Here is a 27,117-nt window from a genome sequence, read left to right on the forward strand (position 1 = left end):
TGTGGAAAATCAACCACATGTTGAGTTTGTATCAGATCAGCCTGAGGCTCCTTTATTGTTACAAGCGCAGGGGGGTAACTGCTCCCAGTAGCTGCCCACCGATTCAAGAAACATACAAACCTTTTAAAGTTTAAAACCACAGACAAATTACACACACATTTCGTGTTGATTACCTTATTTGGAATATAATTGCAAAATTTAATAAAGGTCAAAAGCAGAAAGAAACAATCATCTCCCTTATTTGGCTTTTCCTGTTATTGTTATTAAGCATCTAGCTCTTCTGTGGTTTGACTTTTCTAATGCTTCCATTGTGATTATAAAAAAACAAGCTTGGCTATGGCAAATTGTGTTTGGGGACTTTTCACTTCGCCTCCTCCTGCCCCTTGTACACAGAAGGCCATTGTTCTGTTTTGGGGACTTTCCATTCCACTTTGGCCTCCTCATGCCCCTTACACACAGAAGCAAGCTCAGCTCATACTTCAGGCCTACTAACTTGACCAAAGTCTGAGGTTCTTTGTAAATTTTCCTCTACAGGACAAATTGGAGAGAGTCCAGCGGAGGGCAACAAAAATGATTAGGGGGCTGGGGCACATGACTTACGAAGAGAGGCTGAGGAAACTGTGGTTATTTAATCTGCAGAAGAGAAGCCTGAGGGGGGATTTGATAGCAGCCTTCAACTACCTGAAGGGGGGTTCCAAAGAGGATGGAGCTTGGCTGTTCTCAGTGGTGGAAGATGACAGAACAAGAAGCAATAGTCTCAAGTTGCAGTGGGGGAGGTCTAGGTTGGGGTTTTAAGCTAAAAACAAATGTAGCTTGCCTTCAAGAATCTCTGCAATCTGCCTAAACAACATTTAGGTGTGATTTTGCTACAAATATCCAATTTCTTTACTATATTAAGCTTAGATTGCATGTTTGTTTTATTTGCTAGGTAATCTGCTTTGATCTGTTTGCTTCTCCTTATAATCACTTAAAATCTATCTTTTGTAATTAATAAACTTGTTTTGTTGTATCTAAGACCAGTGTATGGAAAACATTGCTTAGGGGTGAAAGCTGTTGCATACCTTCCTCCACACTGAGGGTGGGGGCAAATTTTCGTGTATTGCAAAATGGTATAATTTTGAGTTTACTCTTGGGGGGTGGGGGGATGCACTTGAGTACTGGGCAGTTCCTTAGCTGAGCCTTCCCATGCAGAGCTGATTTCAGCGTCTCTGTGTTTCTGCAGCTGCGTGTGTCCCTACCTGTATGTGTCCCGGTAAAGTGAAGTCTGAAGCCTGAAGGAGGGCTTGGCAGGCTGCACAGCAGTACAGTCTAAAGAGAACCCAGGCTGGTGGGAAAGACTGGCTCAGTGGTACCCCAGTTCAAGTGGCCCCCCACGGGAGATGGGAAACCCACATTCAGCACCCACAAGCCACGGCTTGTTTGGTGCTGCAGTTAATCGACCAGTTTGGCCATGCCCCAGATCAGCTAATCAGGGCTGCCTCCAAACAGCTGTTTGGCAGTTCAGGGAGGGGTTAGGGCAGACGTGGGCAAACTACAGTCTGCCTGCCACATCTCGTCCATGGGACCGCCCTGCCCGGCCTCTGAACTCCCAGCCAGGGACCCTACTCCCTGCCCCCACCGCTGTTCCCCCTCCCCTGCAGCCATGTGTGCCGCACTCTGGCCCGCCACTCCCACTGGGTGGCATGGGGAGCACAGCAGGCTCTGGCCGGGTGTTGCGGCTGTGAGCTCCTTCTGCTGGTAAGCGGATGGGGAACAGGGAGGGTTGGGAGTGGGAGTCCCAGCAGGCCTGTCGGGGGGCCTGTCAGGGGGCGAGGATGTGGATAGGAGTCAGGAGGGCAGTGGTTAGGAGTCAGGAGGGCAGTCAGGGGACAGGGACCGGGGGGTTGGATGGGTTGGAGATTCTGAGGGGGACAGTCAGGGGGCGAGAAGTGGGAGGGGGTGGATAGAGGGAGGGGACCAGCCTGTTTGGGGAGGCAGGCCTTCCCTACACAGCCCTCCATACAGTTGTGCAACCCCGATGTGGCCCTCTGGCCAAAAAGTTTGCCAACCCTGGGTTTGGGGGAGGATGGAGACCAGCGAGCGACAGCAGAGCAGGAGCTTTGAGGGGGAACAGATGAGGGTGGGAAGAGATAGAGTGAGGGCGGGACCTTGGGGGAGGGAGTGGGGACAGGGCAGGAAGAAGCAGAAGGAAGGTTGGGTCTTGGGGCAGAGCAGGGGTGGAGCTTAGTGTATGAGCCTCTGCTACGTGAGTTAAAAGCCCAATGGCACTTAGCTAAGACTGTAGAGCAGATTCATTAACTATCTCTCTCTTTCTCTCGTGTCTCAGTGCCACTAGATGGGACAGAACATCATACCCAGAAAGTGTGGGTTACACATATTTATTAACTCAGAAACTCAGCCTTGAAGTTGGAGAGGTCACTCAGTCTTCATGTTGGAGAGGTGTGGTCAGCAGCTACAGAGCAAAGTCAGTGAAAATGCCAATTCAACCAAGAGACATGAGAGCATAAAGTGAAGATTGAACCAAAAAAGGAACTCCCTCGGATGTGCTCAGTAACAGACTGTTGTAATTATGGGTTCAGGTCACTTGAGAGATACACGGACCGAGATTTACACAAGTGACTCGCAATTTTGGGTATCAGAGTTTTGCCAACGAAAGTCTGGCAGTGCTAGGTCTTCTCCTGAAAGGTGCAGCTCCTAGAAGAATGTGGTTACAACTAAAAAATAATTTAAAAAAGAAACATTTCTAGCCCACATTGAAATGGAGCAAAACCGTGTAATGTGACCCAAGTGCGATCTAAATATTAGAAATTTGAAGGCAAAATAAAAGAACCCAACAGTTATAATTTAATGAAATCTCGTGTTTTTCAAGATGATCTCATGATTTTTGGAGCAGGACTCATGATTTTTAAATGCTTGCTCTTCAGGAAGCCCTGGGCACTTGCCTTCTGAAAATCTCATGCCTTTACGGTATCTCATTTTCATCATCCAAAATCATCTGTCGCTTTCCCAAACCTTAGCCATTGTCACATGCACTTTGGGGACCAATCTGATGCCCCTTGAAATCAACAGGCCTCTTTCCATTAACCTTGGAGAAATCCCATAGCCAAAGCAGTTCAAAATCAACAATTGGGCTGGTGGCTCCCAAACAAACACATGACATGTGGTCCAGTAAATGGAGTTTCCAACCCTCCAGAGGAGCAGAGACATGAATGGAGGAAGGGCTATTGTGTCTTCCTCTCTCGATAGACAGTGTGCAGTCTTGCTAGCCCAGAGCATTCCAAAAGGGTGTGTCAGGCCCTAAAAATCAGGAGATTGGCTTAAAATCAGAAGGTTTGTTTTAAATAATAAATTTAATTTTCCCCCTTTTCCTTCTGCTTTCTGAGTCTTTAGGTCATTCTGGTGTCATCTTTCCAGTTGTACTAACCAACCATAAGGGGTGAGACGGAGAGAAGCTTTTTTTCAATGAAAGCTGACATCCTGGTGCAATCTCAGAACTCCAAGATCTGGTCTACACTACAGACCTATATTGGTATAAAAATCCACCCCCCTGAGCAAAGTAGTTACATCAACCTAACCCCCTGAGTAGACCGCGCTATGTCAGCAGGACAGGTTCTCCTGCCACATAGCTACTGCCTCTCAGGGAGGTGGATTAACTATGTTGATGGGAGACCTCTCTTGCATTAGTGTAGAATGCTTCTTCCATGAAAGCTCTACAGCAGCGCAGCTGCACCAATGCAGAGTTTTAGGTGTAGACATGCCCCAGGAGGTGGTGGGTTGCATGGATTGAAAGAGGGCAGGGGACTTGTATGGCTCGGGGACGGCAGGTTTTTCTTTGAGGTGGGAGAGGGCAAGGGCAGTTGTGAAGGGTGGAAGCGGGCAGAGGGTAGAAAAGTCCATATGGGCAGGGAAGATGCTACAGAACCCAAAAGAGCATAGATGGTTCCATTCCCAACTACTGTACCAGCTTGGGTCCCCTGAGTGGTTGGGCTCCTCCCCAGCAATTTCTGCAGAGTCCTGTGCACCTCCTTGTTCCTCAGCATGTTGATCAGGGGGCTGAGTATGGGGGTAACCAGGGTGTAGAAGAGAGAGACCATTTTGCCCTGGTCCTGGGATGGGGGCTGCAAGTACATGTAGATGGAATGGAAAAAGTGTAATCACCATATAATGAGACTATATCTCCTGATTTTTCCCCCAATACAGAGCAGAAACATTTATTGAACAACTCTGTCTTTTCTGCATTATTATTGATAAGCCTACCATTTCCATCTAGTAATGAACCAATACCATTGTCAGGATTCTTCCTGCCCCCCAACGTATTTTAAATACCTTTTTCTTATTGTCTTTAAGTCTGCTTCTGTCCTTTTGCTTCCCAGATCAATTTTCTACAATTCCTAATTTCAGATTTATATTCTTTACTGTCAGCTTCCCCTGTCTTTTATTTGTTATAAAAAATAAAAAAGACCCATATTCCATTCCCACACACAGCACTATGCCTGCCCAAGGGCCTGATTGGAGCCTACACTAATGGGGAGGAAAGGTCCCATAACACATTCCCCAGTACATCTGTGCTGGAACTGGATTACAACCAGCACCCCCACAGAAGGGAAAGATCCCATATTCCATTCCCAACGCTTCACCTTAGGTCAGCCAATCCCCTCTCTCTCACACACACACACACACCCTTAAAATTGTAGTAATAGATTCATAGCCCTTTAGGACAGAAAAGACTACAAGGTTCATTCAGCCTGACCTTCTGCATCCCGCCTGATACCTTGTGATTGTCATTTTGTTCTGTGTTTCTACAGTGCCTAGCACAAGGGGGTCTGGTCTCCTAAGTATTTCCACGATGCAGAGAACCAGCTGCTGGTGTGTCAAAACCACTGCTCACCTTGCTGACCGATACTGTCTCATCGTTACTTTGTGCTCCTTCATCTGTCTGTATCTATCTGTTGTCTCTTGTCTTATACTTAGATTGTCAGCTCCTTGGGGCAGCAACTGTCTCTAAGTTCTGTGTTTGTTCAGCACCTGGCACAGTGGGGACCTGGTCAATGACTGGGCACCTCAGTGCTGTCAGCTTAACACAAATAATAAATACTAATACTGTGTGTGGAGATAAGTGATTACACTCGCAGAGCTCTGGGCCCTCTATTTGGAAAGTTGGTCAGTAGATGATGTAGCAAGAATTTACTAAAGTGAGGGATATTTGAGCAGGAATTCATTGTCTGCTCCACTCACATAACTCACGGATCAATGCCATCTTGAGCAGGACACTCAAATGATGGAGAACAGAGATGAGTAGGAAAGGCTGTTCACATTTGTGAAATTGTTTGAGATTTTAAACCTTTTCCCATCTGGAATCAGCACGAAGGGTTGAAATCTTGAAAATTTGAATGAACCAAAAATTTGGGTCAATTGAAATGTTTTGTTTTGTTCTGACAATTTCAAAATATTTTCATTTTTTAAAAATCTCTAGTTAGCTTTAATTTGTGTTGGACCATAAAGATGGAAATTTCCATTTACTAAATGTCCAAATGGGAGGTTTCCACAATTTTGAAGCTTTTTTACTTTTCTCAAAAAATGTTGTCACGCACCGACACCCCACCCCAAAATGTTCAGGTTGGATAAATCAGCATATTCTGACAAGAGAATTTTGATTTGAAAAATTCCCAATCAGCTGTAATGGAGGGTCCACATGGACCAAGATCAAAACCACCTACCACCCTACTGGTAGAGAAAGACTCACTCCATAGACTCTATATCTGTTTCAAGGCATCCCACTTCTGGGGTTGCCATTTCATCAGCTGCTGTTACATATACAAACTGTGTATTTGGTGTATGATTGGCTCCTTATCTTTCAAATATTTTCGAAAATGCAACTCACTAATAGTGGTGATTTCTGAGCCAGTATCAACAACTGATCTTCACCTCGGCTATAAGTACTTCAGCAGTGAGTCTCCAAATGCTCGCTCACACAAGTCAATAGATATGTTGGCACTGTCCGAGCTCCTCTCAGTGCTGTATGCAGACTGATTTTCCACCAAGAACAGGACTAGGAATCCTTCTGCCACTGCTTGGTCTTCTACTGTAGATGGGCCTGATGCCCCTTTGGTTTTGAGTACCTGGGGCTTTGGACTCATTCGCAGAATTCAGACCATGTAGTGGCAGTTTGCATGAGTTCATGGAAATTCTTACTGGACTCTTCTTTAGACCTCTTCTTCATGTCACAATGGAGGGAGTCATCCCTGGGCCCCAGCGCTAACTGCGCTTTCAGGACCCAAACTTGTTGTGGGTCCCAGTGCTTTACCTGGCTCATTCTCTCCTGGAGCTCATATGAGTAGACCAAAATGGTCCCACGTGGATTCTGTGTCAGCTCATAGAATTCTTTTAGTCTGGTTCCGCTTTGTCTGCATACAGCTGAAATGTCTTCTCTATGTCTGGCTTGTTAGCTGTTGCCATGAACTTCTGAATTTGGCCTGGAATTTGAGATGCTCTTCCACAAAATGCACAATGTCTTCTTCAGGTACTCTCAAAACCTATAGAGCTGCCTTCACTGACTTAATCCATTCTTCTATCCAGATGTGCGCTAGTTTCATTGAGAAGCCACTGAACTCAGATATCTTCTGGTCCCATAGAAGATGGACCTGATCTCAGCTGGAGCAGGGGCTGTCCCTTGCTTTGTGTCTGTGCAGCGCCAAGCACAATTGAGCCCTCATCTCAGTTGGAGAAGGGACTGCCTGCCGCTGTGTGTCAGTGCAGTGCCCGGCACAATGGGGCCCTGATATCAGCTGGGGAAGGAATTGTAACTTGTTTAGTGTCCGTGTCGTGCTTGGCACAGCCCTGATCTCAGTTGCAGCCTCTTTGCTACCACAACAGAAAGGAATAAGAATAATCTCTTTGGGCAGGAGAACAGGGATTGTTCCTGGAGGTCCACCAAAGATAGTCCTTGGTTGAATTGCAAAGAAGAGGGCAGGAGTGTTGTGTGAGTGAGAGATGGTTTGTGTGGGGTGGGAAAGGGAAGGCATGTTGTGGGGCAGATTAGGTCAGGCTTGTTCTGCAGAGTGGGAGAGGCCAGAGGGTTTGTTTGGGTGGAGAGGGCCGGGGCTGTGGAGAGAGCAGAAGGCTCCACATGGGCACAGAAGAGGTTACGGTAGCCATGAGAGACAGAGATGGTTTTGTACCAATTGCTCTCCCAGCTCAGACCCCCTGGGCGGTCATGTTTCTCCTCAGTGCCCTCTGCAGCGCTCTGTGCACCTCCTTGTTCCTCAGCGTGTAGATGAGGGGGTTGAGCATGGGGGCCACCATGGTGTAGAAGAGGCCTACTATCTTACCCTGGTGCTGGGAGTAGCTGGATGGAGGCTGTAGATACGTGGAAATGCCTGTGCCATAAAAGATCGACACCACGGCCAGGTGAGAGGCACAGGTGTTGAAGGCCTTGAGCCTGCCTTTCGCTGAGTGAATCTTCAGCACGGCAGCGCCGATGTAGCTGTAGGACATCAGGATGAAGCCCAGTGGAACCAGCAGGAAAATCACTGAGCTGGCGAGGACCTCGGCCTCATTGGCAGAGGTGTCGACACATGCCAGTTTGAGCAGGGCTGGCAGCTCGCAGAATAGGTTATCGATTTGGTTCCGCCCACACCGGGGCACCCTCAGGATCAGGATGGTCTGCAGCATGGAGTTGCCGAAGCTGCACAACCAGGCGGTAGCCGCCAGCTGCAGGCAGAGGCGGTGGCTCATAATGGCCGTGTAGCGCAGCGGCTGGCAGATGGCGGCATAGCGGTCATAGGCCATGATGGCCAGCAGGAGGCACTCGGTGCAACCCAGTGAGAGGGAGATGTAGAGCTGGGCCACGCAGCCAGCCCAAGAGATGGATTTATGGGTGCTTTGGAAATTCACCAGCATCTGGGGGCCAACACTGGTGGTGTAGCAGAGGTCCAGGAAAGAGAGGTTCCTGAGGAAGAAATACATGGGTGTGTGGAGATGAGGGTCTAGCCAGGAGACCACAATGATGGTGGTGTTTCCAAGCAAGGTCATGGTGTAGGAGATTAAAATGAGCACAAAGAGCAGCCGCTCCAACTGTGGCTGGTCAGACACCCCTAGCAGGATGAATTCCCCCAAGGAGCTTTGGTTTCCATCTTCCTGTGTCCCTTTGCCATACATCACCTGTAGGGGCCAGAAAGAATAAGGGTGAAAAATATCCTGCAGCAAGGAGATTTGTGATCATAGGTGCTACTGCTGTGATTGACAGTGGGTATTTTCGGAGTGTTAGCCTTGAGTCCTAGGAGACAGGTAAGTGTTAAGTGAATGTATTAGGGAAAGGCTAGAATCTTTAATAACCTGGGAATGACCCACCTGCAGCACTGCATACATTTATGTAAAGCTCAGGGAAATCTCTCATCTGTCTGTCTGCAATGTTGTTGTAGTCGGGTCCGTCCCAGGATATTGGAGAGATGAAGCGGATGAGGTAATATCTTTTATTGGACCTGTTACCAAGGGTTTTCAGAACCCACAGTAGGGGTAACTAAACTGTTTCACTCCAGGTGGTGTCAAGGATAAATCAATGGGAACACAGCATTTCTGCCTCATGAAATATTAATACAACTACGCGGACACTATCTAAACCTGCAGTTTATTAGATTTAAGCTCACACAGTCATAAGCAATAGATTTAGAGCATCCCAGATATTTACCTAAAATATGGAAGTGTACTGAGTAATTAGCAGCAGGTTGTCAGTGGCCAGTTGCTCACCTACCGGGGAGAAAAGATAACAAGAAAAACATATTTCAAAATGGCTTCGGAGGACTGCTCCAGAATCCACTGTATTCACTGGTCTTTTAAAACTAACTTCTACAAAACACATAGGTCATAATAACCTCTACAAAATCATCACATTCCCTAACTTTCAATAAACTTCTATCAGAGGTGCCCAGACTCCAGGTCTTCCAACCACCAAGGTTTTCAATCTCCTTTGTTGACCTTTCTTTCCCCTCCTCCCATTCAGATTAGCAGAAACTCCCAGCTAGTTTTCACCTTGCCTCTAAAAGCTGTTTTCCAATTAACTCTTAACTATCTGGTGTTCCATTTTATTAATTCATGGTGTCTCAATGCACAGAATATGATTGCAATTATCTTGATTGCATTCTGGGGTACTCACATCCATAAAATCTAGGGTAACAGACAAGCTTCCATTGGTGAGAGAGAGAAGCTTTTGAGCTCACACAGAGCATTTCTGCAGGTCTGGGAAATGTACTCAGAGTGTCACAGCTAAATGCAAAGTGAAGCAGATTTTTCAGTACAAGTACTTAAAACATATTTCAATGGACCATTCATGGTGAAATGGTCTGTAACATGCTTCCAGTCATAGAGGGGAAAGGAGGGGGAAAATAAGCTTATGGAGGTGGGGTTAGTGGGATATAAATTTTGTCTCTGTTCAGTCCATGGTTTTTAGTGTCCAGCAAAGTTATGAAGTTAAGCTCCCAGGCTGGTCTTTTCATGGTTTTCTGAAGGTTTTCTTTGAGGATGAGGATTGATAAGTCATTAATACAGTGGTCGCTTTGTGTCAAGTTTTCACCCACCAGTGATAGGGTATTTTTGTCTTCTATCATGTTCCTGTGTGAGTTCATTCAAGAGTATAGACATTGTCTGGTTTCATCCACATATTTGTTGTTGGGGCACTTAGTGCATTGGAGGAGATACACCACATGTTGTGATTGTTGTGTTTTAGAGTAATGGATCTTGAATGCCGTGTTGTGAATGGTGTTGATCATCATAGAAATGGAAATATGGCTGCGGGTTTTGTGTCTGTTGTTCTGACAGGGTCTGGTACCACTTTGAGTTGGTGTGTCCTGCTCTGTGGGGAGCTTGCTTACGATGCTGAGCATGGTGAGCATGGGGGGTTGTTTGAACGCCAGAAGAAGGGGCTCAGGATGTGGACCCCATCAAGTCTGTGTTGTAAATTCATAATGTTGATAGACACTAAAAGCACAAATTGAACAGAGAGGCTGGATATATGGCTCATTATAACAATCTGTGACCCACTGAGCCGCCTCTTCCAGGTTCTCCCCCCACCCATTCCCCTCTATGACGGGAGACAACTTCACTGGCAACTTTACCTTGAATGATCCCTTGAAATATGTGTTAACTATTTAGGCTTCTGTTCCTCTTTGTACTTAGCTGTGACACTCGGAGTACTTTTCCCTGCTCCGTGTAAGCTCAAAACCTTGTCTCTCTCACCAACAGAAGTTGCTCCAATAAAAGATATCAGCTCACCCACCTTGTCTCTCTGCATTTCTAAGACAGTGGTCAATATGATACCAAACACTGCACGTACCTAGCATTCATCACATCCTCATTCAATCTCTTCTCCCCCCAGGTTGTACATTTTCAACTTTCTCCCCATCCTCACTTTCATCTTCATTCCTCTTCTCCCACCTCTCTCCTTCCCTCCTCTAACTCTATCAGTGTCACGCAAAAGGGCTAAGAATGTTACAAATACTTTGGAATCCCTGACAGGAACATGGGCACCTACTGAAGCTTTTATACCTCTGAATAAGTACACCCATACATGTGAGACTTGGAAGGAAGAAGCGGGGGAGAGAAATCTGAGTGAGAAAGAAGAGAAGGAGGAAGATACAGTTGGTGATGGTTGTCAGAGAGTAATGCTGTTTGTCCATTCATTCAAAAATGGCCTTTGGCCAGAAAGATGAAGACAAGGAGTGGAGATAAGTTGAAAGGAAACAGACTCCTCAGTAGCACATTTGACAGGCGTTAGTTAAACTCGCTGGGTCATTGGCTATTGTTTAAAAAAAAAGCTGGGATGAACCGGGAGAGGGGCTGTGGGATTGATGGAAAAACAGGATAAAAAAGTGACTTTGGCAATTGTATTTTGCCCAATCTACTTGCAGTACCAGACAATGTAGTGATGGCCATGGGGTGACGGGATGACGAATGGAATGATGACATGGGAAGAGTCTAGAAGACATTAAGGTGAGTGAGTGAGAAGGGAGGGGAAGATCTTATCCCCAAGAATGGTCCAGAGGATAAGTCCTGGCTGAGGACTCTGGAGAGCTGGCTTCAGTACCCAGCACTTACACAGAGTCACTGGGTGATTTTGGGATAGTGACTTCGACTCTCTCAGTCTGGGGTCCCATCTCAAAAGTGAGAACAATAATCTTCCTTTTCTCCCTCCATTTATCTGTCTTGCCTACTTAGGGGAAAGCAGTGGATGTGCTATTTCTGGACTTTAGCAAAGCTTTTGATACAGTTTCCCACAGTATTCTTGCCAGCAAGTTAAAGAAGCATGGGCTGGATGAATGGACGGTAAGGTGGATAGAAAACTGGCTACACGGTCGGGCTCAACAGGTAGTGATCAATGGTTCCATGTCTAGTTGGCAGCCGGTATCAAGTGTAGTGCCCCAAGGGTCGGTGCTGGGGCCGGTTTTGTTCAATATCTTCATTAACGATCTGAAGGATGGTGTGGACTGCACCCTTAGCAAGTTTGCAGATGACACTAAACTGGGAGGAGTGGTTGATACGCTGGAGGGTAGGGATAGGATACAGAGGCAGGGCCAGCTTTAGCAAGTGCGGGGCCCAATTCGAACCATTTCAATGGGGCCCCGGCAGGGATGACTATATATATATATATATATTTTAAAAAATTTAAAAACACATGGGGCTTGTACTCACCAGGCAGTGCTCCGAGTCTTCGGCGGCGGGTCCTTCACTCGCTCCAGGTCTTCGGTGGCACTGAAGGACCCGCCGCCAAAGTGCCGCTGAAGACCCAGAGCAAGCGAAGGACCCACTGCCGAAGTGTCACTGAAGACCCGGAGCGCTGCCAGGTGAGTAAAAATTTAAAAGGTGCCTCTAGCCAGGGAAGAGATTCTCACTGGGCGCGGGGCCCTCTTAGGCGCGGGGCCCGATTCGGGGGAATTGGTGGGTAGGGATAGGATACAGAGGGACCTAGACAAATTAGAGGATTGGGCCAAAAGAAATATGATGAGGTTCAACAAGGACAAGTGCAGAGTCCTGCACTTAGGACGGAAGAATCCCATGCACTGCTACAGACTAGGGACCAAATGGCTGGGCAGCAGTTCTGCAGAAAAGGACCTAGGGGTTACGGTGGATGAAAAGCTGAATATGAGTCAACAGTGTGCCCTTGTTGCCAAGAAGGCTAATGGCATTTTGGGTTGTATAAATAGGGGCATTTCCAGCAGATCGAGGGATGTGATCATTCCCCTCTACTCAGCACTGGTGAGGCCTCATTTGGAGTACTGTGTCCAGTTTTGGGCCCCACACTACAAGAAAGATGTGGATAAATTGGAAAGAGTCCAGCAAAGGACAACAAAAATGATTAGGGGGCTGGAGCACATGACTTATGAGGAGAGGCTGAGGGAACTGGGATTGTTTAGTCTGCACAAGAGAAGAATGAAGGGAGATTTGATAGCTGCTTTCAACTACCTGAAAGGGGGTTCCAAAGAGGATGGATCTAGAATGTTCTCAGTGGTAGAAGATGACAGAACAAGGAGTAATGGTCTCAAGTTGCAGAGGGGGAGGTTTAGGTTGGATATTAGGAAAAACTTTTTCACTAGTAGGGTGGTAAAGAATTGGAATGGGTTACCTAGGGAGGTGGTGGAATCTCCTTCCTTAGAGGTTTTTAAGGTCAGGCTTGACAAAGCCCTGGCTGGGATGATTTAGTTGGGTTTGGTCCTGCTTTGAGCAGGGAGTTGGACTAGATGACCTCCTGAGGTCCCTTCCAACCCTGAGATTCTATGATTCTATGATTCTATGATTGGGGCATGGATTGTGTGTCCCTCATTTACTGTGAGTCTGTGCACCACCCAAAAGTACAAGGCCCTGATCTCTAGGGTGACCAGACAGCAAGTGTGAAAAATCAGGACATGGGGTGGGGAGTAATAGAAGCCTATGTAAGAAAAAGACCCAAAAATTGGGACCGTTCCTATAAAATCAGGACATCTGGTCACTCTCCTGATCTCAGCTGGGTCAGGGACTCTCTCTCTCTCTGTGTCTGTACAGTGCCTGGCATGATGGGGACCCCACCTCTGTGGGAGTTTCTAGGTTCAACTGTAATATAACTTGTTGGTACCCACTGAGGATCTGCTTAAGGGAGAGACAGAGGGAGAAGGAAAACTTTAGGAGGAAAGTAAGGTGGGACAGAGGGTTGGTTAAAAAGAGAACTACTCCTGATACTCCAGTGAGATCCACCTCTGGAGATCCATGCACCCGCTGGACTCCCACCAAGGCTCTGTCCAGCCAGTTCAGACTGGGGCTACAGCATCTGTGCTATTGATAAGCCTATGCTGGTAACAACCCTGATTTTGGAGATGTGGCAGGAAACATCCATCCATCCTAATCATCATAATCCCCTGGTCAGTCTGTCTGCCTGTCTGTCTCCATTCATTGTGCTATTCCCTTTCCAACTCCCTCACTCTGCCTATTTCAAATCCCCTCCGCCCCTGACTCACCTCCATTCACATCCGGATCTGCTCTCCCCAGACCGCTCCTGCCGGAACAGCTCCGGGCTGTTCAGATACTCCGATACCAGGGCTGAGTCTTAGCTGCAATCCCTGCTCCCCTTCACTGTAACCCGCTCTGTGCTTGCAGAGCCTGGAGATGAGGCACCCCAGGCCGAGAGGCTGAATGTCTACAGGGTTTGGGAGGAGGGGGGGTAAGGAAACAAGCTAACTCTGTCCACCTGCCCTGTGGGCAGCACACCCACCTCTGGCTCTGGAAACCCGAGCTGGGTGGGGATGCCCAAAGCCTGTCTCAGTGGGAAGGGGCTCCTGAGAACCCAGCGACTGCAGTGCTGGGAACATTAGAAAAGCCAGAGATGAGAGAGAGAGAGTTACTGGGTGTGTGGGGGCTGACGGAGGCTAGGCATGGGTGGAGGGAAATAGAGAGGGGGAGTCAGATGGAGAGAAGGATGGATGTGGAGAAAGAGAGGAAGTCAGATGTGAATTGGTAGAAGGACAGAGAAAGGCAGAGGACAATAAAGAAAGAGAGAGATGGACAGAAGAGGAGAGAGCTGGATAGATGCAGAAATGTACGGTGGATGGCTAGAAGGATGGCTGGCAAGCCAGACCACTCTACAGCCGTCCTTGTGTCTCCAAGCTTACGGGGATGGTATCTCTATGTGTCTCGGTGGGCTGAGGTCCAAAGCATGGCCAGGAAGGGCCCCGCGTCTCTGAGACTGCAGGTGTCTCCTCCCACACAGCTCAGGATCTCCGTCCCAGACTTCTAAGGGCCGTGTGCGGGGAGGGACACAAACCTTTATGGTTGTCAGAGCTGGAGAGTATGGGGAGAGTTTCCTCCCTGCATCGTCCCAAAGGGGCTGGCACTCAGCTGGTGATGTTTGTGGAGCCCCAGGGACCACGGTTGACAGTTTTGTGGGGAAAGTTAGGTCAGGCCATGGGGCTGGTAAATAACAGCTGAACCCTGGCTTATACCCAGAACCTGGAAAAAAGAATTGCATCAGTGTCCAACAGCATAGAACAAATCTTTTCAGACTTCAGATACCTGCATTTACACCTGATGAATAGGCTTGTTCTACACATTACAGAAACTTGGCAATGACCTTTTGCAGAAGGACATGGGGTACTGGAATAACTGGACAGTTACCTGGTACAGAAGGGTATGTGGCACTGAAGTAACTGGACAATGACCTGATGCAGAAGGATATGTATTATCAGTCTGGCTGGTCAAGGATCTGGTGCCAAGATATTCAGCCCCTGTCTGTGACAGAGGAAACTCTGGGACTGGTGCCAGCTGTCCTGTTAGAGTTAGTGCCCTCCAATGGCTTCAGAATGTGATGTGCTGGGCATCGTTAGAGTCTTGGCTCCTGGCTCCAGCGGGGGGATCCAGCAATTGGGGCTTATTAAAAACATGCTATTTGTGACATGGCCTCTGATGAGTCCCCTTGTGGGGCCATTAAAAAGTTTTCTGCTTCAGATTAAGAAGGGAATTGAAGTGAATCCAAAGGGAGTCAAATTCGAGCGAGCCCCATGAGCAGCGGGAGAGCTTTTGTGTTAATTTCTAGTTGAATAAGGGGGCCCAGAGATCACAGGTATTAGCATGATCCTGTCACTTATACAACATTAAGCAGTCAAACCTGGTTCAGGGTTTTGAGGACAGCGACCTCAGCTGACTCAATCCCATGGGCAAAATACTAGAAAATTTATGCCAAAGTCTGGAAATGTATTGAATCAGATTCACCAGAGGAAAAAGAATTTCAACACAAGACATACATCAGTTTGAATCTGCCATTGGCTTGTTTTGAGAACCGAACGTTACCCAAACTTTTCAAAAGCCCCTTTCAGAGAGGATAGCAATTCACATGATTATACAATATCAGGGCTGGAAGGGACCTTAGGAGGTCATCTACTCCAATCCCCTGCTCAAAGCAGGACCAATCCCCGAACAGATTTTTTTCCCGAGATCCCTAAATGGGCCCCTCAAGGACTGAACTCACAACCCTAATTTTAGGGGGCCATTAGACTCTCTTCTTTTGTCAGACAATAGCTCATAGTAGGAAAGAAAGGGTTTTTGTTTAGTTGATGGCTGTGACTGGTGGTTTCCTATCTTTAACAAAAGACTGACACAGGAGATAGGATGGCAGTACACCTTTTCTAGATATCTGGATAAGAGGTGGCTCGTCAGTCTTAGCATCCAGGACAAGTATGCTGCTCTAACTTATTAGACCCCACTCCCCTCCTACAGATGGGAGAGAAGCCAAGAATCCTGACTCCCAGTCCTGTCTACTAGCTGTCTCTGCAGGGCGGATAAAGGATCTAGCAGCAGGACAGATTGCTTCTAGGTGAACTGGTCTTGTGTATTTAGTGCTGTAGGAAAGGGGTTCTATCTCTGGCTCCACACAAGAGAATGTAGCTGGGTCTGCATTTCCTGACTGATCCACACAGCATCCACTGACAGCATCCACCCCCTGGTTTGTGGGAAAATCATTGGACAAGTGTGTGACTTATTCCCTAGTGGGTTCTCTGCTCAGGGAGGCAGCTCCTCCTTATCTAACCATCCAACCATTGCTCTGAATCCTCAGGGGAGATTGGAGAAAAGACCCCACCCCTTTGTCTAGTCCTTGATCTCTTTTCTAGGAAGTGTTAGGTTCCTCCATCCCTCTTCTGAGCTAACTGGCCTGTACACAAAGACCTCTATGGCCAGCTTACAGATCTCCTGCACCTGGTGGAAGATGAGCTGGTACCTCCAGGGCCAGGAGACCTTGCTTGAATCCCTCCACACCAGTAGTGCCACAAGGTCCAGAGGCCTGGATCAGTGGGGGATGTTGGGCACCCAGGGCTTGAGCTTGGAGAGGATGCCAAGCCAGTGTAGCGGTACCACTTGGCCACCTGGCACAGTGGATCCCTGACTAAGTCATTATAGCAGGTCAGGAGGTAGTGTCACACAGGGCAGGAGGTGGGCAGTGCACTGCGGCGACATACATGCTGTCCTGGCTGTGGCAGTCTTTGAACATGACCAAATAGGCGTTGGGTGAGAGGTGTAAATGGCTTGGGGTTCATGGACCAGGTGGATGATGTGGACGCAAAGAGTGGGTAGAGCGCCTCCAGCGGGAAGAACTTGATAACCTTCAGTGCCATGTGGCTGTAGATGACACAGGCTCCCACCACATTCCCAAAGGGGCTGGTGCCATTGCGAGCCTGGCACTCTGTGAACATCATGATGTCCCTGCTCTGGAAGGCCTTCTTATCAAAGAGTACAACCACTGTGCCGAATCCTCAGTGGAGATCGGAGAAAAGCCCCCACCCCTTTGTGGGAGCCTCAATCTCTTCTTTAAGAAGCACTTGTTCTCTCTGCTCTTCCTCCGAGATGACTGGCCTGTACACAAAGACCTCCATGGCCGTCTTGCAGATCTGCACCTGGTGAAAGGGAGGCTGGTGCCTCCAGGCCTGGGAGCAGGCCTAGCACCCCAAAGGCATCACAATGTCAATGTGCTGGAAGACCTATGACACCCAGTGGGACTGCAGTATGAAGTCCTGTAGCATGGCCACCTCCCACCGGAAGAAGGAATGGAGCAGGTCACAGCCGGGCCCCTGCAGCAGCTCTGGGCTGCCTCTGGGCAGGAGGTGGCAGATATGCTTGGCCAGCTCCATCAGGTGGAAGATGTCGGGATGCTGGCTGAAAAGCTGGCTGCAGAAGGTAGAGCACGAGCACCAGATGGAGAGGAGGAGCACATGCATCCTGCCAGGAGTGGATGGCACTGTGCTGTACCACCAATGCAGCCAGAATAGCAGGAGCATTGATGAGAGCAGGAGCACCTGGTGCAGGATGGTGACTCTGGTGAACATCCTGCCCAGGTGGCGAAGTAACTGCAGTTTAACATGAGTTTAACATGAGAAGAGGGAAGAAGCCCCCAAACTATCCATATCTGAGAATTAAATAGAGAGGGGGCAATGTTAATGGGGATTTTAGATCAATATTCAATAAAAGAGAATCAGAGGGATTATATATTAGGTGTATGTCTGGTCTGTGCTGGCTGGAGCTTATGACTCCCAGATGCCCAGATTGCTCAGTCTTCTCCAAGCAGAGCCAGCTTTGTTCATGGATGGAGCCAAGGAAGGACACAGGGCAGTGCCCAATACCATCTACTGAGCCTTTTCACAGTCTTCTGCCTTCTGGGGCTCCTGATGGCTGACCTCTGGTTTCCCAGTCCCCGCATCATGTGGCCAGCAAGCAAAGCAGTCTTAGGGCTGGCTTCAGCCTGGGTGGGGCACAGGCAGCCAGCAAACAAACAGTCTGTAGGAGAGCTGGTTAGGGAGGCTCCTCTTCAGGGCTAGGGCTTCTCTGAACAGTGTAGGAGTCAGCCACCCTGAGATGGGGTGGCAGGGAGATGTGAGCCCACCCTACTCCACCATGTCCCAGATCAGGGCCCCGGCAGGGGCAGGATTGCCTGCTCCTGTGTTGGTGGGGATCCAGCCGCAACATGCCAACTGAGCCAACCCTGGCTCTGCAGCCCGCTGCTCCATGGCTGCTCCGGGCCACTTCCTGCCAGCCTGGGGTTTGGTACCTCTAGCTTCCAGGCCTCTTCTGGCTCCTCAAGGTACATGGCGGCAGGCACGCCGGGCCAGTCCTCATCAGTGTCTGAGGATCAGGAACAGTCAGGCGAACGTTTCTCTTGGGGACGTGGCCGAATAGGCCGAGCGTCCTTCTCCTCCACCGGCTCTCTCTCAACTGTGCTGCAGAGCTGGCCTTTTATACTTCCAGCCACGACCCGTTGCTTCCAGTGAGGTGGGCAGGGAAATCTAGGATCCACCCTCCAAGGGGAGTGTAATGATGCCTCACTCTGCCCCTTGACGGGAGGCCACTCGGCCTCACTACAGAGTCATAAAACCAGAGTCTCTGTTAAGTCCAGGGCTGTCCAGAATGTCACAACCCCAAGGACCCCCTCACTCAGGGGGTCCCATGGGGAGGCAGATCAGCCTTCTCTAAAGATCCTGCAGCCTCAGCCTGATCACCTGACACCCCGGGCAGATTGGTAACATAAATCTGTCACAAGAAGACTTATGAATTTAAGTTCTCAGGCTCATCTTTTGAAGGTGTTGTGCAGCTTTCTTTTGAAGCCTCCAACATAAGTTGGTCAAATAAAAGAGATTATCTCACCTTCTTTGCTTTGCTCATATCCTGTGATCAACCTGACTACAGAAATACTTCAAACAGGTTGTCATGGAAAAGTGCAGCTGTGGCAGTTGGTGGCAGTTCTACAATATGTATGCCAGGGGATAGGCAATGAGACATAACAGAAATGTCTTCCTCACTGCAGACAGTTAGAGGCTGACTTGTATCCTAAATCATGGGAACGTATATTCTTGAAACATTTGAATTCTTGATAGTGTATATGATGAGGTCATTTCAACATGCAATGCCCTTCTCAGAAACTTGAAAGAAAAATGCTTTTAACTCAGATTGTAACCTGAACTCTGACCCTTAAAATAATTTACAAATTAATTTACAATTTTTTGAATAACTCTTATGAACTGTCATGCATCTTATTAGTAATTTTTGTAGCAGTCATAGAAACATTGTATGTCATTAAGTTAACTTCTTATTTACCAAGGAGTTCTCGACCAACCTCAGTGAGGAACCGATGTCTAGAATAAATGCCTAATCTTTCCCTGGTAATGTCATGGAGTATGAGTAACACAGGTTAATTTGGGGTCATGCTAAAAAGTATTTCCATTTATCTGTGTTACCTCTGTTGCTTTTCAGTTTATTGGAGTTGTCAATTAATTATCAAACATTAACTAACCATTAATAATTGCTATGATGACACCTAGAGGCATCATTTAACACTGCATTTCCTGACTTTCAGAGGTTTCATCAGCTATCCCTACCAATCTATAGACCCAGAATCCAAACCCAATAACTTTGTAACCACTCCGTTTTGCATCTGGTTCTTGGTGCGTGACACTAGATGAGCCCAGGGAAAGTCCACTGGTCTCCATTTCATGTGGTTTCTGCAACTAGTTTGTTCCCCAGCTCTGTTCAGGAAAACATTATAAGCACTGGCAATTCTGAAGTGGTTATTTTTGCAGGAGGATGTATGTCAGGATCCCCATGACCAAATCCCAAATTTGCACTTCTAACTGCACTCTGTCCCTGATGTGGCATGGCAAATTACAGGGTAATCTATCTATTTGTGTTGATTTTAGATCACTTTGAAAAACTGGCTGATAGATTTCTGTTTATCGACTTATCTGTCTACAATCTATGGCTGAAAGGAGTTAATTACATGGAAATACTGAAATAATTTAATGTGTGTAGGTTGTCTAAATGATTATCTCAATTATTACTATTAATTAACAAATAATATAATATAGTGTGCATTAAGAAAGATGTGGACAAACTGGAGAGAGTGCAGAGGACAGTAACAAAAACGATCAAAGGTTTAGCAAACATGACCTATGAGGAAAGGCTGAAAGAACTGGGCATGTTTAGTCTAGAGGAAAAAAGGCTGAAGGGGGACCTGGAAACAGTGTTCAAATATGGGAAAAGTTGCTATAAAGAGGATGGTGATCAATGGTTCTCTATGTCCATCCAGGGTGGGACAAGAAGTAATGGCCTTAACCTGTACTAACAGAGATTCAGCTTAGCTATTAAGAAAACTTCCTAAGCGCAAGTCTACACTTAAAAAGCTGCATTGGCTCAGCTGCTCTAAGCCTGCTGGAGAGAGCTTTGAAAACCAATAACTCACTTGTGAATACTATCATGACAAAATGTTTGTAGCAACATTCTGTGCAAAGTAATAAACATAAGCTGAAATTAGGTCTGAAATGCATTTACTTGCAGTTTCTTGAACACAAGGGAGTGTAGCCAGGTGTCATCAAAGTCAATAAGCAATCGCCTATCAAGTGGGCAGTCTTAGGCAAGGAAGGGGGGCATGAACAACCTGATCTGCATTTAAACAAACAGCAACCTGGCACATCTTTCACCATGAGACTCCTTATCTCCATCCTCACAGCAGGAATGTAATTTATCAAGGCATAACCCTCAATAAAATTCATTTCAAAGGGGACTGGACAATAAAAGTGGGTGTCAGAAACAACCCAAGGTATCTCTCCCTATCCATCTCTCTCTCTTTCCCCTAAGAAGACAAAAGAACAGTCTTTCTCCTTGAACCGAGTCTACTTTGTTAAGGTTTAGTAGTAGGAAGCGATTTATTTTTGTTTCTCTTGTAACCATTTCTGACCTTAATGCCTTATACTTGTACTCACTTAAAATCTCCCTCTTTGTAGTGAAATAAACGTGTTTTTTTCCAGAATCCAAACTGATCCATTGATGCATTTAAACTGAATTGTGTGAGTAACTCCATTTAAAGTAGCAAACTGTGGGATATTGCTCCCCTCACAGGGCAACAGACCTAAAATATCTGAACTGGCCAGGAGAGGGCTGGGCAGTACAAAACTAACATCTGGGGGGGAGGGGAAATTCTCGATTAGGAATGTGTTGGGGTCACCCTGTTAACCAGGAACTGAGATCTTGCCTCTGGTTAACTGGATGTACTCTAGGCTCTACACCTCAGATTGCCCACCCAGCAGACTCGTGCCCCCAAAGCTCATCTATCAATGGAGAGAAAACTAAGGACAGAATTAACTATAAAGCAAACTGGTTTATTAAACAGGGACTCAAACAGGAAACAGTAACTTGTAGGACCCCCAGCAAAACAATACACAAATTGGGGGAGGGATAGCTCAGTGATTTAAGCATTAGCTTGCTAAATCCAGGGTTGTGACTTTAATCCTTGAGGGGGCAATTTAGGGAACTGACGTAAAAATCTGTTTAGGGGTTGGTTCTGCTTTGAGCAGGGGGTTGGACTAGGTGACTTCATGATATTCCATAATAGAGACAGACCATTAATATTTTTTCTATGCTAGGTTGAGAAGTGAATCAAAGTGTGTCAAGAGGGATCCAACCTCGGGGAGCATTACACATGCTGGGGAGAAGCGCAGCACAAAGACAACTAACAGGAACATACCAGTCCGCAGGCTAGATCCTACCTGGGTCCTTCCAGTCCCCATCTTCAACGGTGGCCAGTGCCAGCTTCAGAGGAAGTGTCATCACACGCTTCGTGGACAGCTGGGAAATTTCTTACTAAACCCTGTAAGTCCGTGTTTCACTTACACCTTAGGGAATGACACCTCTACAAAAACATGCCCACACTGTCCAGTGTAACTGATCTTTCCCTCCCTCACCTGCAGTGTAAACCAGGGATAAAATCATCAGGAAATAATGCTAAATCTCCTCCTGCCAAGACGTTCTCAAAACCATGAGCTCAGCAGTGATCTAGTAATGCAATATGGGGCTTCTTTTTCTCTAGGGGGCTCCGGCTCCGATCCAACCCGAGGTTGAGCGGACTGGCTCAGACACGTGTCTATATCAGGGGTAGGCAACCTATGGCATGGGTGCCGAAGGCTGCACGTGAGCTGATTTTCAGTGGCATTCACACTGCCCGGGTCCTGGCCACCAGTCCAGGGGACTCTGCATTTTAATTTAAATGAAGCTTCTTAAACATTTTAAAAACCTTATTTACTTTACATACAACAATAGTTTAGTTATATATTATAGACTTATTGAAAGAGACCTTCTAAAAATGTTAAAATGTATTACTGGCTCGTGAAACCTTAAATTAGAGTGAATAAATGAAGATTTGGCACAGCACTTCTGAAAGGTTGCCGACCCCTGGTCTATATCCTAACATTCTGTTCTATTTAGGTGTCTGTGCTGGACAAATAACTGGGCACTTTCCAGACCTAAAAATAAATTGAATACCTATACCTATCTGTCTAAATCCTGATGCTATCTATCTATTTACCTACCTACCTACCTACCTACCTGTTGTTTGCAGTTTTATTGTAGCCATGTTGGTCTCAGGATGTTAGAGAGAGAAGGTGGTGAGGTAATATCTTTTATTGGACCAACTTCTCCATGTAGCTCGACAGAAGTTGGTCCAATAAAAGATATTATCTCACTAACCTTGTCTCACTAAAATATATCCACCTATCCAGCCTCCTAGCCTGCTGGGCTAGCTATCTAAAACTTCAGTCAGTATAGAGAGACCAGAGAATGAAGTGAAGCTGGAGGCATATTTATTAACTCAGGCACTCAGCCTTCACGTTGCAGAGGTGAGGTCGGTTGCTACAGAGCAAAGTCACTGAATGACAATTCTGCCCAGAGGCATCAGAGCATAAAGGGAAGATTGAACCAAAAGAGCAACTTCCTTGGCTGGGCTTCAGTAACAAACTGCTGCAGTTAGTGAGGGACAGGCTACTAGAGAGGCATATGAACCAAGATTTACAAAAGTGACTGGTGATTTTAGGTATCTGATTTGATGCAGTGTTGCCAACGAAAGTCTCTCAGTGCTAGATCTTCTTCTGAAAGCTGCAGTGCCTGGAAGAATGTGCTTACAATTAAAAAATAGCTTTAAAAAGAAACATTTCTAGCCCTCATGGAGATGGAGAAAAACCCTGGAATGTGATACAAGTGTGATCTAAATCTCAGTAACTGGAAGGCAAAGAAAAAGAACCTGACAGTTATAATTTAATTAAATCTCACAGTTTTAAAGACAATCTCACGATTTTTGGAGCATGATACATGATTTTTAAATAGTTGGTTTTCAGGGAGCCCGGAGCACTTGCCTTCTGAAAATCAGGTGCCTTTAAGGTGGGGATTTTCAGGATCCCAGTGCCCTTGGATATTTTGGCATACTAGGGGAGATTTTACCTTTCATCACCTCAGTCATCATTGTGTCCCCCTGTTAGCTGGCCAGTTTCTGGACAGCTTCTTTTAAACTTTCTGGTGTTAACTGTGTTTGGGGAAGAATTTTTTTCCTGGTAGCTGCATTACCTACGCCTTTTGTAGGGGGGTTGGGCTTGGCCATCTCTTCCACAGGAACTTCCTCTAATTCAGACCATGTAATGGCAGTTTACACGAGTTCATGGAAATTCTTACTGGGCTCATCTTTAAACCTCTTCTTCATTTCAGAGTGGAGGGAATCATCAGAACTAACTATACTTTCAGGACCATATCCATGTCTGGAATTTGTTGTAGGTCCTAGCATTTCACCTGGCTCATTCTCTCCTGGAGCTCATATGAGCAGGCCCGAATGGTCCCACCTGGATTCTGTGTCAGCTCATAGAATTCTTTGAGTTTGGTTCCAATGGTTACTTTGTCTCATACACTTCTATGAGAATCTGAAATGTCTTCTCTACGTCTGGCTTATCAGCTGTTGCCATGAACTTCACTGTGGATTTGGCCTGGCCTTTGAAATGCTCTTCCACAAAATCCACGATCTTCTTCAGGTACTCTCAACACCCATACAGCTACCTTCACTGATTCAATCCAGTCTTCAATTGTGATGTCCAATAGTTTTGCTCAGAAGGCACTAAACTCATATATTTCCTGTCTCATGGAACATGGTCTGGATCTCAGCTAGGGCAGGGACTGCCTCTCACTGTGTGTGCAGCACCAGGCACAATGGGGCCCTGATCTCAGCTAGGGCAGGGACTGCCTCTCTCGGTGTGTCTGTGCAGTGCTCGGTACAACCCTAATCTCAGTCAGATCCTCTTTGTTACTGCAATAGAAAGCAATAAGAATAATCTCTTTGTTCCTAGAGGTGCAGCCAGGATTTTGCTTGGTTGTATTGCAAAGCAGAGGGTAAGGGGGCCATGTGGTATGACAGAGGGGTTGTGTGGGGTGGGAGAGGCCAGGCAGGTAGAGTGTGGTGGCAGGGCAGGTTGTTCTGTGGGGTGCGAGAAGGGTTATGTGGGGTAGGAAAAGGAAGGCAGGTTGTGGGGTTGATTAGGGCAGGTTTGTTTGGTAGAGTGGGAGAGGACAGAAGGATTGTGTGGCTGGAGAGGGCCGGGGCTGTGGAGAGAGCAGAAGGCTCCACGTGGGCACAGAAGAGGTTACAGAAGCCATGAGAGGTACAGATGGTTCTATGCCAATTGCTCACTCAGCTCAGGTCCCCTGGGTGGTCAGGATCCTACCCAGCACCCTACACAGGGCCCTGTGCACCTCCTTGTTCCTCAGCGTGTAGATGAGGGGGTTGAGCATGGGGGTCACCATGGTGTAGAAGAGGGAGACCATCTTGCCTCTGTCCTGGGAGTAGCTGGATGGAGGCTGTAGATACATGGAAATGGCTGTGCCATAGAAGAGTGACACCACGGCCAGGTGGGAGGTACAAGTGTTGAAGGTCTTGAGCCTGCCCTTCACTGAGCGAATCCTCACAACGGCAGCACTGATGTAGCCGTAGGAGACCAGGATGAGGCCTAGTGGCACCAGCAGAAAGAAAAACGCACTGGCAAGGAGCTCGGCCTCGTTGGCAGATGTGTCGACACAGGCCAGCTTGAGCAGGGCTGGCAGCTCACAGAGGAAGTGCTCGATTTGGTTCCGCCCACACCGGGGCAGTTGCAGAGTCAGGATGGTCTGCAGCATGGAGTTGCCGAAGCCGCACAACCAGGCGGTGGCTGCCAGCTGCAGGCAGAGGCGGCGGCTCATGATGGCCGTGTAGCGCAGTGGCTGGCAGACAGCGGCATAGCGGTCATAGGCCATGATAGCCAGTAGGAGGCACTCGGTGCAACCCAGCGAGAGGGAGATGTAGAGCTGGGCCACACAGCCAGCCCAAGAGATGGATTTGTGAGTGCTTCGGAAGTTCACCAGCATCTGGGGGCCAACGCTGGTGGTGTAGCAGAGGTCTAGGAAAGAGAGGTTGCTGAGGAAGAAATACATGGGCGTGTGGAGATGGGGGTCTAGCCATGAGACCATGATAATGGTGGTGTTTCCAAGCAAGGTCATGGTGTAGCAGATTAAGATGAGCACAAAAAGCAGCATCTCCAACTGTGGCCGGTCAGACACACCTAGCAGGATGAATTCCCCCAAGGAGCTTCAGTTTCCATCTTCCCCTGCCCCTTTGCCATACATCACCTGTAGGGGCCAGAAAGAATAAGGATGAAAAATATTCTGCAGCAAGGAGATTTGTGACCATAGGTGCTAGTGCTGGGACTGACAGTGGGTATTTTCAGAGTGGTAGCCTTGAGTCCTAGGCGACAGGTAAGTGTTAAGTGAATGGATTAGGGAAAGGATGGAATCTCTAATAACCTGGGAATGACCCACCTGCAGAACTACATACATTTATGCAAAGGTCAGGGAAATCTCTCATCTGTCTGTCTGCAGTGTTGTAGTCGGGTCTGTCCCAGGATATTGAAGAGATGAAGCAGATGAGTAATATCTTTTATTGGACCTGTTACCAACAGTTTTCAGAATCCACAGCAGGGGCAACTTAACTGTTTCACTCCAGATGGTGACAGGGATAAATCAATGGGAACACAGCATTTCTGCCTGATGAAATATTAATACAAGTAAGTAGATGCTATCTAAACCTGCAGTTTATTAGATTTATGCGCACATAGACATAAGCAATAGATTTAGAGCATCCCAGATATTTACTTAAAAGCTGGAACGGTATTGAGTAATTAGCAGCGAGTTCTCAGTGGCTAGTTGCTCAACCACCAGGGAGAAAATGTGTCAAGAATAACATCTCCCAAAATGGCTTCAGAGGACTCCTCTCGAATCCACTGTATTCACTGATCTTTTAGAAGTGAACTTTTAGAAGTTTTGTAACTTCTACAAAACACATAGGTCATAATGGCCTCCACAAAAACGTCACTTTTCCTAACTTTCAATAAACTTCTAATATCAGAGGTGCCCAGACTCCAGGTCTTCCATCCACCAAGGTTTTGAGTCTCACTTCTTGACTTTTCTTTCCCTAACTCTCATTCTGATTAGAAGAAACTACCAGCTAGTTTTGACCTTGTCTCTAAAAGCCTGTTTTCCAATTAACCCTTAACAATGTGGTTTTCTATTTTATTAATTCAGAGTGGCCGAATGCACAAAATATGGTTGCAATTAGCTTGATAACATTCTGGGGTGCACACACCCCTCAAATCCAGACCAGTTTCCATTTGTGAGAGAAACAAGCTTTTGAGCTTACATGGACCTCTTCTTCAGGTCTCGGAAATGTACTCAAAGTGTCACAGCTCAATACAAGGTGGAACAGACTGTTTAGCACAAGAAGTTAAAACATATTTCAAAGGACCATGAAAGGTGAAGTGCCCTCTAACATGCCTCCAGTCATGGGGGGAAAATAGAAGGGGAAATAAGTGAAAAGGGGTGTGGTTAGTGGGATATAGGTTTTGTCTCTGTTCAGTCCATGATTTTCAATGTCTAGCCAAGTTATGAATTTAAGCTCCCAGGCTCATCTTTTGAAGGTGTTGTGCAGGTTTCTGTTGAGGATGAGGACTGAGAGGTCAGATATAGAGTGATCATGTGTTCATCCACCAGTGACAGGGTGTTTTTGTCTTCTCTTGTTTTCCTGTGTGAGTTCATTTCAGAGTGTAGTGATTGTCTGGTTTCACCCACAAAGCTGTTGTTGGGGTATTTAGTGCACTGGATGAGGAACAGCACATGTTGTGATAGGCGTGTGTAGGACCCATGGATTTTCAAAGATGTGTTGTGGATGGTGTTGGTCATCATAGCAGCGGAGATGGGGCTGCAGGTTTTGTGTCTGTTGCTCTGGCAGGG

At 47.0% G+C, this 27,117-nt stretch overlaps 1 protein-coding gene and 1 pseudogene across 1 annotated transcript; both read right to left on the reverse strand.

Moving 5' to 3' along the window:
- The window catches only part of LOC123346982, a 33,926-nt pseudogene extending 29,015 nt beyond the window's left edge, over positions 1-4,911 (reverse strand).
- Positions 4,912-7,194: 2,283 nt separating this feature from the next.
- Positions 7,195-25,431, reverse strand: LOC123346983 (putative olfactory receptor 2B8). Its single transcript, XM_044984412.1, has 2 exons — positions 24,837-25,431; positions 7,195-8,132 (listed from the first exon to the last, which is right to left on the reverse strand). The coding sequence occupies exons 1-2, from the start codon at positions 25,366-25,368 to the stop codon at positions 7,195-7,197; spliced, it is 1,470 nt and encodes a 489-aa protein (XP_044840347.1). The 5' UTR covers positions 25,369-25,431.
- Positions 25,432-27,117: the final 1,686 nt, after the last annotated feature.

Source organism: Mauremys mutica, chromosome 12, assembly GCF_020497125.1.
Source record: "Mauremys mutica isolate MM-2020 ecotype Southern chromosome 12, ASM2049712v1, whole genome shotgun sequence".
NCBI classification, from domain to species: Eukaryota; Metazoa; Chordata; order Testudines; family Geoemydidae; genus Mauremys; species Mauremys mutica.